General features: G+C 38.5%; 1 protein-coding gene across 2 annotated transcripts in view; it reads left to right on the plus strand.

The window, feature by feature from the left end:
• ABCA13 (ATP binding cassette subfamily A member 13) overlaps nt 1-18,946 on the plus strand; it is a 513,749-nt gene that overhangs the window by 315,090 nt on the left and 179,713 nt on the right. For both annotated transcript variants that reach the window (XM_063606228.1, XM_003805826.7), the window contains exon 48: nt 3,180-3,288. In XM_063606228.1, coding sequence (XP_063462298.1) covers nt 3,180-3,288 — 109 coding nt within the window. The remainder of the gene's footprint in view (nt 1-3,179; nt 3,289-18,946) is intronic.

The raw sequence follows: 18,946 nt of genomic DNA on the forward strand, positions 1-18,946 counted from the left end.
TTCTTGATATAGCTTCCTATAAAGCACCCTAGGCTTTCTAGTTTTCTAACTGAGATCCACAAACTACTCTCACGATCTTGTTGAGATATGCTGCTCTCTCTAAAATTAATTAGTGGCATTTGGGGAATGCCAGAATACTAGAGGACAACACCCTTTAGGTTCCTAAAAGCCCTGTGTCCCCCTGAGAGAGTCTCTTAGCAGCATCATTCTTTGAAGATCTCAACAAAGTTCTTACAATTGCACCCTTGACTTGATCTTTCTTCTGAGGCCATGTCTTTCAACATTCTCTCAAGAGAGCTCCGTACCCAGGTCAAGATGTTTATTGGGCACCATTTCCATCTTTGAAGTTAATACAGGTGACATTACCCAGTTTTCACACTGTAATATGCGTCACCCTTTTTTCAATTATTTATAGCAGTTTGTTTTTTATTATTTTTCCCCAGTATTCCTAAATATTTTATCATGTATTTCCAGGCTTCTCTAATTGTCTCTTTGTCCCCCAACTTGCTGGTCTCAAAAGCAACGCCAACTATTTTCGGTTTTTGGTACAGTAACACCCCATTCCAGTGTAAATCACTATATTGGTACTCTATTGCCACAATAATGCTCTATAACAACAATTTCAAAGCTCAGTGGCCTCCACAATGGATGTTCATTTAGCTCACGGGTCTGTGAGGTTTTGCTAATGCAGACTGGGCTGGGCTGATCTTGGCCAGGAATGAACATGTGTGTGGTATTGGCTTCAGCTGGGATGACAGTGGAGGTCTCAGCTCCACTGTTGCATCTGATGATAGCAGAGGCATAAGGGAGACTTCAGGAACATACATGTGCCTCTCAATTGTGCCACATTCTATTGGCCATAGCAAGTCACATGGCCAAGCACAGCATCAGAATGGGAGGGCATGAAAGTCACATAGCAAAGCATGTGGATACAGGGATGGTGAAGAACTAGGGCCCTTAATACAATCACGAACAGAAGTTTCGGCCAGGTGCAGTGGCTCACGCCTGTAATCCCAGCACTTTGGGAGTCCAAGGTGGGCGGATCACCTGAGGTCAGGAGTTCGAGACCAGCCTGACCAACATGGAGATACCCCGTCTCTACTAAAAATACAAAATTAGCCGGGCGTGGTGGCACATGCCTGTAATGCCAGCTACTCAGGAGGCTAAGGCAAGAGAATTGCTTGAACTCGGGAGGCAGAGGTTGCAGTGAGCTGAGATCATGCCATTGCACTCCAGCCTGGGCAACGAGCAAAACTGTGTCTCAAAAAAACAAAACAAAACAAAAAAGCAAACAAACACAAACAGAAGTCTCAGAATCTACAAAGGGTGAAACTAGGGAGGCTGAGCAGGCAGCCACCTGTCTTTCCAGCTCCATTCAGCCAAAGAAGCTCTGTTTTTGTTTCTGTACTGTAGTGTGGTGTCATTTTTAAGTTTTTTTTTTAATCACTCTACTTTTAAAACAAAAATTAAAATAATAAAACAAATCAAAACAAAATTTAAAAAACCTTAATTCAGGGCAGGGACTATCCTTGTGTCTTCTATTTTTTCCCTAAATTTGAACAGTTAAGGGAATCAAGACTTGGGGGAGAAGGAGGTCACAGACCGGGCTGGTGGGAGGTTCCACTTTCCACAGGCAGTGGGCTTTTCTACCAGATTAGCCTGTCCCTTAACTTCAACAGAATCCTGAGTTTCTATCATTTCCAGAAATCTGGCTAGTGCCTGTGTAGGTGTGTGTGTGTGAGGGGGCAGGGTGGCATGGGGGAGACCCCAAAGGGTGACAGTACAGAGTTGTGTGGGTGGATGACATGGACACACCTCTGATATATGACATAAACTCCTTCAGTTCACTTTTGACTTTTCCATCAAAGGAACTTGGAATTTGCCCTACTTTGGAGAATTGTGTCTACGTCGCTGTAGTTTTCTTGTTTGTTTGTTTTGGTCACAAAATCCCACTCTGTTTAGACATAGCTTTGAACACTCACAGTTCTGTAGTTAGTGGGTCTCAAGCTGCACTTCTTCTCCTTGGGGTTTAAAAAAATGATTGGCAAGGATTTCTCTGTGAACTTAAGAAAATATTTTAAAATGAGTGGTGTGAAAGATGAGATCTGCATTCTGAATTGCCTGAAGAGATAGGCTATTTGAGAAGGAATTGGGGAACATTGTCTTGTGTAGTAGGGTTTTTTTTTTTTTTCTCTTTTTGGTTTTTTAACTATATGATCAATATTTTATTACTTAGCTGTTTCCACAAACACAATAGCTGCCACACAAGTCTCTGGTTAAAAAATAATTAGTTATAGCATGAAGGGGTGGAAAGAAAAGAGATTGGAAGCCCTCAAGTTGGAAGGGATTTGAGATCTGGTCCAAAGTTTGCATAAACTACGATAACTTGAATAGGTTCCTCCAAGCCTTAACTTGCTGTGAGGCAGCGGTAATTCTACCAAGCGGATTATCTGTCACAAAAGGCAGCCTCTTCTAGAGAAATGAGCTGTTCAGTCAATTGAATTAAGACCAAAATGCATCAGTTGGAGTCATCATACTTCTTGAAGACACTCACTTGCTTTTCAAATTAATAATATATTTTTCATTTTTATTAAAATATTGATACTTTGAAATATAGATACTGATGGTTTGATTAGTGTTTTTTATGATGCTTCTCATTCCAGCTTTAATAACATTGTCTTTCTCTTATTTTCACCTTTCTCTTGACAGGCATGCTACTTTATTCTCCATGCTCAGCAAATGTTCATTTCAGTTTATTTTGAGAAATAATGTTCCATGTTCAGTTATTAATTTGAAAGTAATCATTTTTTTTCTGATAATCTTCCACACATTTAATTTGCAGGTCAAATTTCAGTAGCTTACTAACTGAGAAAGAAAAAAAAATGATAGGGTTTGGTTCCTTTATTCTTATAAGAAAATAATTATAGAGCAACATTCACATTTGTTCTGGGGAAAATTAATCTATTTTTAGCTGTAAATTATATGCTGGAGATAAATATAAAATTAGCAGACTGGAATTGACTGCTCACTGTCAGCCATGCAGGAACATTACTTTGAATCCTGCACTCAGGTGCCTTGGAAGTTAATTGACACATACGTTCCTTAAATCCCAGAATAGTTGACAAACAGACTTACGAGCTAATTTCGTGAGAGCCATTAAATTATCTTTCTTTTTTTAGGTGTGGTATAATCAGAAGGGTTTTCATTCCCTACCTTCCTACTTAAATCATCTAAACAACCTTATTTTGTGGCAGCACCTACCCCCTACTGTGGACTGGAGACAATACGGTAATGTTATTTTTCATGCATTGTAATTCACTACTTTCAAAAGACAATGTTTTTAAAAGTGAAAGAAACAGAAAAGTTTCTGAATAGAAATGTGAGGGGCAATGAGAAGGTTTCTACTTGGCAACCAATCCGTGTCTAAACACAATACCAAGTTGTAGGCTCTCTTTCCCTTTGTGTGTCATTAAATGTCTTTATTTTCTTGAACCTGTAACCTCATCTGTAGGATGAGGGGAACAAAATGTGACTGGAGAGTTCTCTCCTAAAATTATTTTATTCTGTGACTTAATATCTTACAGAAGCAAGAAAAATTTTACCTTTTAAAGACAATATTATATGGAATACTGTAATAGAGAATACAGACTGTCCCTCCTCCTTATCACTGGGAAGATGAACATCACATTTTGATTTATGCTGAGCCCTCAATTCATCAGTTATTTATGTTGATCATTGATTCATTATCTATGCTTTCTTATTTTGGTAAATGGCACAGGTCCATTTCTGGTATCCAGAGTTAACTTACTGGTTTAAGTGAATATTTATTTATTTCACTTAGGTGGGATAAATTATAATTTGTTAATTTAATTTAGCTTCTTTTATAAAGAAAGGAAAGAAACAAGAAGTATAAGCAACAGGCCATGTCTACCACAATTTATTCACAAAATGTATTTGTTGAAACATTAATTCACATAGACATCAACACTAAACAATTTTTCTAATATGCTTTCACTTTATTTCAATCATACTTTATTTTTCCATATTTATTTTTCCTTCCACACCAGTTTTTTAACAAAGTAAATTTAATTATTTTGTGGCATTGTAATTATTTTGGAATGATAATAGGTAATGTAAAAGTTAAAAATGTACGTGACTAAGAGAAGTACAAAAATAGTACAATAGTCATACAGAGTAGGGACAGCAGAATAACATTTCTAACATATTTGAAGTGTATCAAGAACTTCATTAGGTATTTAACATCCATGGTCTTATCTGATTTTTATGTCAATTTTGTAAGATAGACAATATTTGCCTACTTTACTGATTAGAAAACTGATTTTCAGAAAACATCGCCTATCAGCTGTGGCTCTGAGCAAGGTAATAATGGGGCCATGATTGGATTCTAGGTCTAGCTGATAACAAACTCTTGCTTTTCTACTACATCAAACTGAGATGTCATTCTGGTGGGCATGAATACAGCATGGTTCACAGAGGGGAAGTCATTAACACTGGATCTTGAACAATGAGCAGAAGTTTGACTGAGGTCAGAAAGCCATTCTAGGTCTTAGCAATGCAATAACAATTATAGTGTATGTTCAGCTTATATGGAAGAGTTCAGTTTCACCTCATCATAAAGCTGAATGTAGAGGGATAATTGTTTATCTCTTTGGAAAGATTGTTTAAGATCAAATGCTGCTTGGCTTTGACTGACCATCATGATGAAGAGTATGGACTTTTAGTAAGCAATAGACAGGCTTTACCAATATGTGAGAATAAGAATGACATAATCTATGTAATATGTTAGGAAGAATGATCTGGAAGCCACTGATTAAAGGGAGAAGACTGGTCATAATTTAATGACCTATTGGAAGGATACTGCTCACAATTTTGAGGTTAAGGCCAGGATGAATCCAGAGGAAAAAAATGATAAATTTCAGACAGACGGGAGAAAAGATTGAGGCACTAGGGATGGGAATAAAAAAGATTTTAAGAAACTAAAATATAAACCTGAGCATTTTAGAGTTCAGTACTGATGACATTATAAAAAATGTCAGGGAGAAGGGATGTTTTCAAGGAAGGGGCGAGGTGATTTTTGCAGGATTAGAGATGCTAGTTTGGTTCACATACATAGATGAAAATGTGCATAGGATTCAGAAAACTGGAGAGAAAAGTTCGGTAGAGCAGTCATAGGTAACCTAAGTTCTAACATTAATAACAAATGATAGATAAAGGTGTTGGTAAAGTGAGATCCTGAATGGGTCAGACACAGGCTCAGAACAGAAGAAGGCTATGGATAGAACAGAGAGTAGAGGACAAAGGTGCTGTAGCCCTTGAGGTAAGAAGATCTTGGCACAGAGGCCAGTGGAGGGCAGAATTTCACACGGATGGGCAGGAAAAATGAAATATTTCAGGGTCATCCAGAAGAAGTAGAATGCAGACGTTTTGCTGGTGACTTCCAGAGGGCTAGTTCAATGGTGTTTCAGAAATGGAAAATTAAAGTAGAAGGAATTAAGCAGAGAGAGGTTGTTTTAAAAACTTGAGACTAAACAGATAAATTCTAATTTGACTTGATGCATCATCATGGGAAAGGAAGGTTTGTGCAATAAATTGGGAATATACAATACATAGCGCCACAGGAAGCTGTGTTGGCAGTTATTATCAAAATATTGATAAAGAACTCCCACGAGCAGGGTTCTGATGAAAATATTTTATCACATCCCTTGATGCTTGCTTGTTCCTGTGGGAAATGGACAGAGCTAGAACTATTAGCTTAATACTTACAGTGAAACAAACCTTGCCCCAATGTGGAACTTCAGTAAATCCCATGAAAACAGAAGCTGTGTCTTGCTCCCTGTTGGTCTCAGCAGTCGCACAGCACCAGGCTCAGGGGACATTCAGGCTATAACAAGTGAATGAACGGATCATTATACTACATGGACAATATATCACACTTCTCATGACAATGGTTTTTGATGAGGTTTCAGCAGATGTACACATTCTAATATTAGAGATTTCTGAACCCTGATGCAGGCTGCTTGATAAGAAGCTATTTTCTTAGAACCCAGGCTGGCCCTTTCTCTCTAGGAGACAGCTAGCTGCTCCTGACCTATCTTCTCAGCCTCATGTCTCGCTTATGGCCCCTCACTTTCCCCTCCATGTAGCTGGCCTTTGCATCACTGCCCTGCCATCCCTGTGAGCCTGGTAGCTGCATTGCCTCTGCTGAGACTGCCTGTCTTCTCCTGCATCACCTTAAGCATTTCTGCTTAACTTTCTAGGCCCATCTCAGACATCACCTCTGTTGGAATACTCACCACCCCTGCAGGATGAGTTAGTGGCTTCTCTTTCTTCTCCCACAGTTATTTGCTTATGAAATTCATCCATATATTTATTTCTATCAAGCATTCATATAATGACAGATATTTCCCAGACACTGTGTTAGGTCATTGCTGTATTTTAAATGTGTCTCCCAAAAGTCTGTGTGTTGGAAACTTGGTCCGCAGTGTAACAGTGTTGGGAGGAGGAACCTTTGAGAGGTGCTTGGGTCATGAGGCCTCCTCTGTCATGAATGAATTAATGTCAGTGTCTCAGGAGTGGGCTCCTTATTGCTGTTGCCATGCCCTTGGACTTCCCAGACTCCAAACACTGTAAGAAATAACTTTTTTCCTTTATAAATTACCCAGTCTCATAGCTGGGCATGGTGGCTCATTCCTGTAACCCCAGAACTTTGGGAGGCTGAGGCGGGTGTATCACCTGAACTCAGGAGTTCGAGACCAGCCTGGCCAACATGGTGAAACCCTGTCTGTACTAAAAATAAAAAAATTAGCTGGGCATGTTGGTGGGCACCTGTAATCCCAGCTACTTGGGAGGCTGAGGCAGGAGAATTGCTTGAACCCGGGAGGCAGAGGTTGCAGTGAGCTAATATCACTGCACTCCAGCCTGAGCGACAGTCTCAATAAATAAATAAATAAATAACCCAGTCTCAGTTATTCTATTATAGCAACAGAAAACAGACTAAGACAGTCATTAGAGCAGTTGATACTTCACATTATCATTATTTGTTTACATTCCTTTGTTAATAAAAGTGTAAACACTTCATGGAAGGTGTTTATACTACTGATGTTTGTGTTTTCTAAAGTCTTTATTCATAGGTATTCAATAAATAGGTCATTTAAGTGAATTTGCTTTTGCACTATATTTTAGGGTTACTATAGTACATTCCATTATGATAATTACATTCTAAAATAAAGATAAATATGCAGCAAAATATGTACTTGCTTCTTTTGTTATTAGGACCTTTTAAGTTGGCATAATTTTGTTAAATTAAAATATTAAATAAAGATATAAAATAATGAACCTAAGAGGAAATTTCTTTTAATAAGATTAACAGAATAAGTGAAAACAGAAGATTAAATAGAAGTGCTTAAGTAGATAGGAAGGTATCTTCCTCTGATAGAGTAAAAATGAAAAGGGATAAAGTATTATTTTATTTTGTGTTATTGGGGGTGGTTGTGGGTGGTGATGATAGCAGTTGTAAAGGTTAAACTTCTTCAACTACTTATTGAAATTTCATCCAAACCTTGGCATGCCAGTAATGAAATGCCACCATGTGGGAGGAATTAACCTCAGCAATGTCATGAACAAGCCAGATCCATGGTCATTAAACTGTACATTGGAATCACTTAAGCATTTAAAAAATATTGATTTATGTTTCTTATCCAAAGATTCTGATTTGGTTGATTTGGAGTAAGTCTTTAACAGCAGGCATTTTTAATGTTTTTGGGTGATTCTAATGGTAACCAAGTTTGAGAACCACTGGGTTAAACTGATAAACTTCCCAGCTGATTCATATTTTGACCACTGAAGCAGGAAAACAGACAGAAGTATAAGTTAGGAGTCAGTTTAGAGATATCCACACTCACCTTCTCACTGCTAGGAAGGAACCTGATGGATACCTGGCTACTGGGTGTCAGGGGAGGACTGTTCTGTATTAGAACAAGAAAGAGCTCTTGTCTTTCTTTTCTCCCCATTTGTATATCTCTTTTGGAATCCCCTGGAGGGCCACAACTCATTAGTATGCTGCAAACCCCAGGGAGGAAGGAGAAGGGTGGTGCATGTTGCATGCTAGGATGATGGGACAGAGATGAAATGAACCTGGGAGCAGTGGATGACATGCATGGTAGATTTTCCTGCTTTGCTTTTGATGAAATGAGAAACCTGCTAAAATCTCCAAATCACAATGAGAGAGTATGAGCATGAGAACAGGGGAAAATCTCTGATCTGTAATAGAGCTACTGAATGAACAGCATTGGCTGTTGGAATTTGGCTGGCATCCATAACCTTCAACATGCCCTTGAGAGCTTTGGATATATTTGAGAGAGAAGATCTGTTGGTACCCGAGTGAAGGTAAAGGGGCACCCTGGTAAGGGAGGATTCTGAGCAATGCAAAGCACCAGTACTAGCTTGCCCTTGCTGGAATCAGGGAGTAAGAAACAAAAGGACAGCAAAGCCAGTTATCAAACCCAGTATGGAACAAGGACTGATCCCCCAACCACAGAGAGGAGGACATTGCATACCTTGAGAGGGTGTTTTCATGGGGAGCATCTCATGATGTGTTTATATCTGCATAAATAGAGGAAAATGTGTGAACTCTATGAAAGAGAGGATAAAAGATAAGAAGAAAATGCCAGGCTGAGCTGCAGTGTGTTACAAAAACGGAGCTAGCTAAGATGAAGATAGAAATACGAATTTTCATTGGATGCAGTGAATAACATTATTGATTGATTACAAACCTCTCTCCTTCACTTAGAATTATTGACTTAAAGAACAAACATGCAGTATTCTCTAAGAACACACAGGGAAAAGGTGACACAGTAAAACTGATCAGAGGGGAAAAGCTAGAGGAATCGGGTATAGAAAAAAAGCAGATGAATAAGAAAGTAAGAAGGAATGATGTAAGAAGAAAATGAATCGAACACAAAACAAAACAACAAAATAATTCTGTACCAATGGATTGGAAGAGTTTGTCATGATTCTATCAAAATTTATGAATTAGGTATTATGGCAGTAGCAATGATTGATGCACAAATTTGATGAATTTTCTAAAGTTCAAGGATAAAGAAAAAAGTTTTTACAAAGCTATGAGTCAAAGCACATTAGTTTCAAAGGAATAAAAATAAGACTGGCCTCTGACATTTTTTATAATTTCTCTTGAGACTTCATCTTTGACCCAGGGATTATTTCAAAACATGTTGTTTAAATTCTAAGTTTTTGAGATTTTCCTGTGGTCTTTCTGTTACTGATTTCTGGTTTGGTTCATCACGGTCAGTGACCATACTCTGCATTATTTCAATTATTTTAAATTGGTTGAAGTTCATTTTATGGTAAGGATATTGTTTATCTTGAAGCTTCCATGGGTGATTAAAAAAAAGTATTCTACTCTTGTTGTTAGAAATGTACATTATATGTCAATTAGATCCTGTTGGTTGATTGTGTGGTTTTGTTCTTCCATATCTTCACTGATCATTGAAGATTACTGAACCTTCACTGAAGATCATCACTGACACATTTCGTTTGCTGAGAGGCGAGTAGTAAAGTCTCCAAATTGTGGCTTTGTTTCTTTTTTCAGTTTCATCAGTTTTTGCTTCATGTATTTTCAAGCTCTGAGGTACACGTCAAATGTGTGTACACATTTGGCATGGTCACATATTTCTGGTGGATTGAGCCTTTTATCATTTGGGATGATTATATTTTCCTGGTAGATTAATCCTTTGCATATATGTAGTGTTCCTCTTTGTCACTAGTAAATGTAGTTGCTGTGAAATCTATTTTATCTGATCTCAACATAGTCACTCCTTCTCTTTTTCTTTTGATTAATGTTTACATAATATATCTTTTCCGTTATTTTATTTCCAACCTATCTCATTGTGTAAAGTGAGTTTTGTGTAGAGTGTATATTGTTAGGTCATATTTTTTAAGCTGCGCTGCCTATCTCTGCCTTTTAATTGGTGTTTGGGAACCATTACATTTAAGGTAATTACTAATATATTTGGGTGTAAGTCTGACATTATCATTTGTTTTATGTTTCCTCTGTTTCTCTTTTCTTGCTTTCCATGAGTTACTTGAGCATTTTTTTTGATTCTATTATGATTTATTTATAGTATTTTTAAGTATATACATTCATTTAGTTTTCTTCGTGGTTCTTCTAGGTGTTATAATACATATATATGACTTATCACAGTCTACTGATATTGTTATTTACTACCTTGGGTGAAGTGTAGAAAGCTTACTTCAATTTACTTTTACCCTGTTTACCTTTAAAATATTATTGTCTTAAGTGTTTCCTATACACACCACATCAGATGGTGTTCTAATTCTTAGTTAAGTCACCAAATATGACTTAGGAAACTCATGAGATGAACAATAGTCTATTATATTTACTTCTATTTTTAACGTATCTTGATGTTCATCTTTCCTTTTGTAAGTTCTAAGCCTTTTCCTGTTATGATTTCCTTTGTGCTTATGTAACTTCTTTTTGCTATTCTTTAAGAGTAGGTTTGCTAATGAAAAATTTGCTTATTTTTTTCAACTGATACGATCTTTATTTCACCTTGATTCTTGAAAGATATTTTCACTGAATATAGAATTCATGGTTGACAATTAAAGAAAAGCTCAGCACTTGAAAAATGTGCTACTTCCTTTTGGCTTCCATGGTTTCAAATTAGAAATCCATTGCTATTCTAGTTGGTATTTTCTTCCTTCTCTCTTTGTGACGGCTTTAAAGAATTTTTTTTGTTGACTTATTAGTTTCTAGAAATTTAATTATGATGTATCTTGGTGTGGCTTTCTTTGGTTTTATCCTATTTGGGATTTATTTAGCTCTTGGATTTTTAGGTTTATGGTTTTTTTTGCCAAACTTGGGAAGTTTTCAGCTGTTATGTCTTTGAACACTTTTTCAGCCCCACTCTCTCTTTCCCTTTTCTCTAAGATCAGGTAATAAGATTATTAGCTCTTGTATTGTTTTCCCAGAGGTCTCTTTCCTGAGTCTCATTTTTAAAAAAGTTTATTTCTCTATGTTATTTAGATTGGATAAGTTTTATTTTTTTCATCTCGAGTCCATGGAGTCTCTTCTTTTTTAGCTGCACTCAACTGTGGAGCATGTCCAGTGGGTTTTAATTTCTGTCATTGTATATTTTAGTTCTAGAATTTTCATTCATTTTTTAATCATTTATATTTTCTAGTGAGATTTTAATTTGTTTTTCATATTTAAGGAAAATTCAAAATTACTTTTTGAAGCATCTTTATGATACATATTGTCAGATAATTTCAACATTCAGTTCATTTTGACATTACCATTTTTTATTGCCTTTTTCAACTGGTAATATTCTGGCTCTTGTTGTGAAGGATTATTTTCAGTTGTATCCTAGGCATTTTGGAAACTGTAATATGTGACTCTGGATCCCTTTTCCTAGCAGGCAAGCCCTCTGTTGAGGAATCATATGAGAGCCACCCAGATGTATACGTTTTGATTCCCTGTGGGCCTGATGACACCACCCTGGCTAGGCAAAGGTAGAGAACTGACTTACACTGCTTTTGTGCAGATGAGTGGGACCAGATCGCCCACCAGCCTCACTGACACATTCATGGTAAATGAGGCACTGACTCATGCTGTCTCATTGTCTCTAAGTGAAGGGGGGAGTAGAGTCTGCTCCCCATTGGGCCCTGATGACGCTGGGGACAGGTAGTGAAGTACCAGCTAGCTCACTTTGAAAGTATTCTTTAGTCTCATCGAAGCCAGATGGGAATGGATGCTTGGCATCCCTCTGTGCCCTGCTGCCACTGGGGTGGGGTCAGTGGTGGAACCAGGGTACTGAGTAGCCGTATTCTGCACTTCTGGGTTCAGTCTCATTGCTGTCAGGTAGATGTGGAGGCTCAGCTCTTCGTTGGTCCCTCATGACATGAGAAGTAGAGTGGCGGCTAGCCCTGTCTCACTCTGCTTTGTGAAGTCTCATTGCTACCAGGTGGGGATGGAGTCTCAACTTGCCTCAGGACCCCAGTGAGAAAACCACTGTGCCCCTTGTCTCTGTCAGGTGGGGAGTGGAAGATTCACTACCCAATGGGCCCTGCTGAAACCTGAGATGGTGGGGACAGTTTTGCTGGTGGTGTTTGCCTAGAGTAAGGCAGATATTGCTAAAAAGTAGTCCTTTTGTTAGACCACTCTTTTCCGGGTCCTTGGGTTTTTTATTTTTGGGAGCCTTTCTTATTTGTACTTGTTGAGTTTTAATTTGGAGACTTTGGCAATGCCTTGTTCAGGATATATGTGAGGTGATAAGGAAGCCAGAATATTTACTGTTGTATTGTTGAAGTCTTATAGTCTCAGGGCACCATCATCTTGTTTGCACCCCAGAATCTTCCTATTTCTGTTTGTTGTGTTATGTCCAGCAGTTTTTTATTGTAAAAATGAGGACTTGGCAGAACTGGGGCTGCTCCATCTAGGAGGACTATCTCTGACATATTAATCACAACGTCAAAGGCAAAGAATAATAGAATAGCACCTATGGAATATGGAAAGAAAAGGCTATACTCCCCACATTCTGCACCTAGTGAAGATGTTTCCCATAAAGTACACAGGCCACAGAGATATGCTCATGTAGAATGTGGCTCAAAAATATACTGTAGACATATTGTCCATTAAAAAGAATGCCAGGAGGTAGTTATTTGAGATATTAACTGACAGGAAGATCATGAAAATATTGAATGCACACAATGAAGAAAAGAACTTGGGTGAGCACCGGTTGTAGTGAAGGACATAGATTATGCAAATGTTTGCATGCATGTGGTGAAAAATTAATGGAAGATCAAGAATTACCCATTAAACTGAAGATATGTAATATAAAACTTAATAATAATGCATACATGTAGAGAAAATTCTCAACAGAATTAAGATCCAAATGCAAACAGTGATTTCTTCTGATTGGTTTTGGATAGGATTATAAGTTATTTTAATTTTATTCTTTACCCTATTTAAAAATTTAAAACCCTTCTACAATTGGCATCTATTACTCATAAGAGTAATAATTAATATGAGAAAAATACATTTTTCAGGATAGATTGATGAGGAAGAGAGAGAGAAAGTCATCAAAATGCCTTGTAGTCAGAAGAACGCATATTTTTCTTTTAATAGTTTGTTAGATTGAATTAACTTTTTACCCTTACATATTTCACTGATATCTCATAATGAATTAATTAAAACAACATAAACTTTCCACATATATTGATGGTAAGACAAGTTTTTCCTTTTGGTAGATGCTTACAGACATCTGGGCATTAATACTTCTAAAGATATACATTTTATAGGAGTAATGAACCCGAAAGTGAGTACTTGAATTGGAGACATGTTAAGTATCTTGCTATCATAATGGATATTGGACAAAAGCACAGATGTGCATTTTTACCAATGACAAATAAACAGAGTCTGGAAACCATAAGAGATGTAGCCATAATGAGAACACTAAATGAGAAAACTAATTTTGTACATTCATACATTGCTGTGGGCCAATTCCTGGAAAGAAAAGACGGAATATAAATGATAATAACAATCAAACAAAGAAAAATTATTCAAATGTACTCAACATGTACATTTTGAAACGTCATTTCTGAAAACTTGTGAAGTAATGTCGTAAAGACTTCAGTGAGATTCTTCTACTCAATTCTGGTGTTGAAACTATGCCCCTTTTACTTAGGAGCCTTGGACCTTTTACCAACATCATTGTCTCAAGATTCTATCACAATACAATTGTTACCTACCTAGAATACTGAGTGCTCAACATACAATGAAATCTACAACCCAATTACAGAGATTGTCGATTGCAATAATGTGTTTTTTACAGCAAGGGTATCAAAGACTACAAATGATTTTCCTAGTCTCGTAGGAAATTGATCAGACTGGTTTCCAGAAAATCAGGGTTGTAGTTCTCACTCTGGTACCAATTATGCTTGACCTCAGATAAGTTAGTAGAGTAAGCTTATGCCTCAGTTTCCTTACCTGCACCCACTCACCAACCTTGGCTACACTTCTTCTACAGTAGGCTCCATCACGTCTCGTAGGATTCCTCTTTATGAGACAGGGCATAGCTATCCTCTGTTTCTTTGGATCTATGAAAAGAGTTCTGCTTTCTAACGTTTTACGATTTTAAAGAACAAGGGGTTTCATGGGAAGGTGCAGGGTAGTGTGAGGGTGAGCCCATGCGGTTGCAATTGCTCCTACCTGCTGCTTTTTGCTCAGGGATCTAGGACAACCAAGGACCCTTAGGTAGGAGAGTAAGCTTCCACCTGTGTCTTGTTTGTTCTTTCTTTATTCATTACTCTTATTTTTGAGAAAATATCCATTATTTATTTAAATAACTCCAAGTCCATCTTCCTTTTTGAAAAATAAGAGTAAAATCTTTTTAGCACCAATTTAAAGATATATTCGCTTGATTTTTAATGTACGTTTAATTCTATGCAGCTGCTTTCAACGAATGACTATGATTCTAAAAACATCTAATGTAGTGATTGATAAGCTAAATTGCAAGATAAAAATGAAAAGTTCACCCAGTGTTCCTAAACCAAAACATCGCATGGGTTTCACCCTGCACCTCTCTGCCACCCCTCCAGTCTTCCCACTGAAGCTCCAGGGCAGCCCTGTAGGACTGTACTTTCCTTGCACTCCAGCCCTGTGCTGGGGTATCCTGTGCATCTGGAATCTACCTTTCCTTAGAAAGCTCCCCGACTTCCTCCCACCCTGCTGCACCCAATCTCTTAGGTGACCTTACACAGGACATAGTCCTGTGAGTGGGCTATAGTACCCTCACCATGGTGTGTCCCTCCCATCAGACTGCTGCGGCATAATGGGCAGGGAAAAGATGCGTGTTGAATGAATTCTCCATTCTGTGAAGGAAGAGGAATCAAATCTCTATTTGACCCTTGGTGAAACTCAATTACTGTCCAGTGCCCCGGTTTTCACCACCAAAATCATAACAAAGTCAGAACATTCTTTAACCCTTGGCCTGACAGGGGCAGGCTGTTGTCTTATAAAAGCTGGTGGTCAATGTCCAGTGGAGGGAGGTGGGGAGTGAACTCAAGACTGACAGCAGGTCCAGGGTTTTCTCTACTTACTTGATGACATTATTTTCCTAAACACTGTGGTCTAAGCCCTCTCATTCTCTGTGTATTAGCTTTGAAAGATAATTTTTTAATTTCAGAGTAAAAACATGGGAATGTTAAGCCCCAAAATGCTTAGGAATTGTCCAGGAGCTCTGAGCACTAAGCAGAAAGGCCCCATTCCAAGGCCATGAGGATTCCCTAGAGGGCCCCGTGAGAGGAACTGTAGATCAGTGTGTTCTTTAATAGAGTGTCTTTAAATATTTACTCTATGACAATCATGTAAATTATAGGACTCTAAAGCCTGTGCCAAATGAAAATCTGTGGTCCCTCTGAATTATTTATGAGTAAGGGACCTAGGAAGAGAGAGGCAGCCACTGTAGTTTGGGGGGGTTCAGGTATTTGCGCCAGTGGTTTTTTACTTCTAAGACCTAAGTGGAGACAGAGCTCATGGAAGATTACAGCTATGTGCAAAAAATCGGAAAAGGCAGGATGGCTGCCATCAGTGGGCTCTCTCCTGAAGTTCATTATGTGAAATTTATCAGCTGCTCTCTTCTGCTGTCATAGTTGAGGTTTTCATTTCTATGTTATGCTGTCATTGGGATCCATTGTGGCTCATTGTAGAGGCAGGATTTTCAGTGCTCTGTATGTTAGTAGGTGATTTGATGAGAGAGACGCATACCTGTGACTCCAGACATGTGGGTTCTGCCTGTGTCAGGAGCAGGTTCTAAACTCCGGGAAAAGTCACAACATTCTTCTGATTCTGTTTCTGCTTCTGGAACACAAGGGCCTGTCCAAGCTAGACCACTTCATGGGATTTCATTTTCCTAAAAGAATCTATAATTCTAAAATGCTGAAAGCTGACTTACAAAGAACTGTGCATAGTATACTAGCTTCCTTAACACAATTTCGCCATCAGATTACTGAATGAGAAAATGTATTATGAAAACTTCCAGGAGAGGGTCTGGCACGTTGGGGAGTTACTAACTACAGGAGCAGTCAATCATTTCACCAGTGAGATGGGAGACCAGATGTACTCTCACCTCCTAGATGAAAACCCTAAAAGAATGACACAAATCCAGGAAATGTGCTAAAATGAAGGGCAATAAATTCATAACAGAGGAACTAGGATACAGAAAGCAAATATGAGAGCACTGTTTTTAATCTTTCAGCAGTGACTGTCACGGTTTAAGGCAAGAAAAGGTATTTATGCGACTTGATCAAATAAAGATCCAACCTTGGTAGTTTAATGTTTTATTATTGAGCTCCCCACAGAAACAGCAGTGTTCTTTTGGCAGCTTTTCACTGCAGAATGAATAGAACAGAGGCCTTCAACCTCCAGCCCTGTATCCTTCCCACTGTATGGCTATAGTCTTAGGAAAACCAGACACGTGTGCTGAAGAAAGGTGTATGATATGCTGGCAGGGAAATGGTTGTGGTGTCTGCAGACTAAGGCCTGAATCTCAGCTGTGTCATAGCTGTCAGTCTATAGGAACATTTCCTAAATATCTGTGCTTCAGATACTGCTTCTGTAAACAGGCATAATAATTCTGATGTGACATAGTTGCTCTATCAGAACTTATACAAATAGTCTAATGTCCTAAACAGCATACAGCACATGGCTACAGGCTAATTTTTGTGTATTTCTGGCTACCAACCCTTTCTCTCTGCTCACAAGTTTGAAAGGACTTAGAGTTTGAGATTTTCCTCTCCTCCTTTTTGCCCATCTTCATACTCCTGAAAATTTAATTAATCCTTTTTTTGTGAGGATAACTAAGATCTAATTTCTCAGCAAATGTTTAGTATGCAAAACATTATTAACTGTAGTTGCCATGCTATACATTAGGTCTCCAGAACTTATTTACATATTTACTTATGTATGTATTTATTTATTGAGAGAGATGAGGTCTCACTCTGTTCCCCAGGCGGGAATGCAGTGGCGCAATCATGGTTCACTGCAGCCTCAAACTCCTGGGCTCAAGCAGTCCTCCCACCTCAGCCTTTCAAGTAGCTGCCACTACAGTTGCATGCCACCATGCCCTGATAATTAAAACAATTTGTTTGGTAGAAATGGGGTCTCTCCATGTTGTCCAGGCTGGCCTCAAACTCTTGGGCTTAAGCAATCTTCCTTCCTTGGCCTCCCAAAGGGCTGAGATTACAGGTGTGAGCTACCATGCCCAGGCTTTATTTATCTTATGTCTGGAATTTTGTATCCTTTGACTAACGTCTCCCCATTGCCTCTTTCCCCTGGCCTGAGGTGACAGCCTTCTACTCTCTCTTTCTGTGAATTCGACTTTTAAAAGTTCCACACATAAATGAGATTTTGCAGTGTTTGTCTTTCTTTGCCTGACTTATTTCTCTTAACATAATGTCTTTCATGTTCATTCATGTTGTCTCCAAGACAGGATTTCCTTCTCTTTTGAAGCTGAGTAATGTTCCATTATGTGCATGAATATCTATCTTATATTTTCTGTATCCATTCATTTATCAACAGACACAGGTTATTTTCATATCTTGGCTATTGTGAATAATGCTGCAATGCACATGGGCCTGCAGATATCTCTTCAAGATAATATTTTATTTTACTTTATTTTTTGACATACATCTAGAAATGGGTTTGCTGGAGCATGTGGTAGATCTATTTTTAATTTTCTGAGGCACCCCTATACTGTTTTCCATAATGGCTGTACTAATTTACATTCCCACCAGCAGGATAAAAGTTGTGATAATCATTTTGTAATGTATACGTATATCAAAACATTACATTGTACACCTTAGATGTTTGCAATTATAATTTGTCAGTTATACCTGAATAAAGCTGGAAACAAAACAAACAAAATGAAAGCAATAATAATTGAAAACCAAGGAAATTTAATTCAGCGTTGGACAGACATGAGGCAGGAGTGGGGTGTCAGCAGGGTTGTACAGGAAGCATAAGCAAATGACGACATATGCCTGCAGCCATAGAGTTTGGGGAAATGATAGCAATCCAGCTTTTCAAATGGGAGCAGTGGGAGAATACAAAGATTGGATTTGATTTTAAAGGAGATCTGTGTCTAGGTAAAGAATATGGGCTCTATATTTTTCTATTTCTTTCTGGAAATTCTCTAGGCTTTCTGGGTGAGGGATTCATGAGTGTGCAGAGAGGTGAGCTGAGCAGGGATGCACATGTTTGTGAGTGAGGCCTGGCACTGCGAGGATGGAGTTCACGTGAAAGTAACAGGACTCGGCAACTTCTTGGATGTGTGGGGTGAAGAAGAGCAGGGAGATGGGGAGGACTTAGTGTTTTTTGAGCCTGGGTGACTGGGAAGATGATGGGGATATTTGCCCCAGGGTGTGTGTGTGTATATTTAGGTTAAACAATTTCAGTATTCTACTGTGTTCCTCAAATAATATAATTCCAAGACATGTACTCAGCTAACCACATTTCTCTGGATCCTCTTAATCTAGAGTGTTCTCATTCTTACGTAGAGTCTAGAAGAGCACACAACATTGCAAATATACTCCACAGCACCAGTGGTCCATGGGCCATACTTTGGCAGGATCTGATACTTTATAAACACTGTCTAATGTCGCTTGGCTTTTTCTGACCTCCTGATAAGGTTGGTTGACATTGGGCTGCACATCAAGTGAGAAGCTGCCTGTGAGTCAACACTTTAGCTAGGAAGGACAGGACTGGCAGGCCCCATGAGGTGTAGGCTAGAAGTAAAGCTTGGTGAAAGAAAGACACATAGGAGAAAGACTGGTGGGTGTTATTGGTCCAGACAGGTGAGGGATCAAGACCACACAATTCAGTTCATGATGA

Source organism: Pan paniscus, chromosome 6, assembly GCF_029289425.2.
Source record: "Pan paniscus chromosome 6, NHGRI_mPanPan1-v2.0_pri, whole genome shotgun sequence".
In the NCBI taxonomy this organism is placed as follows: domain Eukaryota; kingdom Metazoa; phylum Chordata; class Mammalia; order Primates; family Hominidae; genus Pan; species Pan paniscus.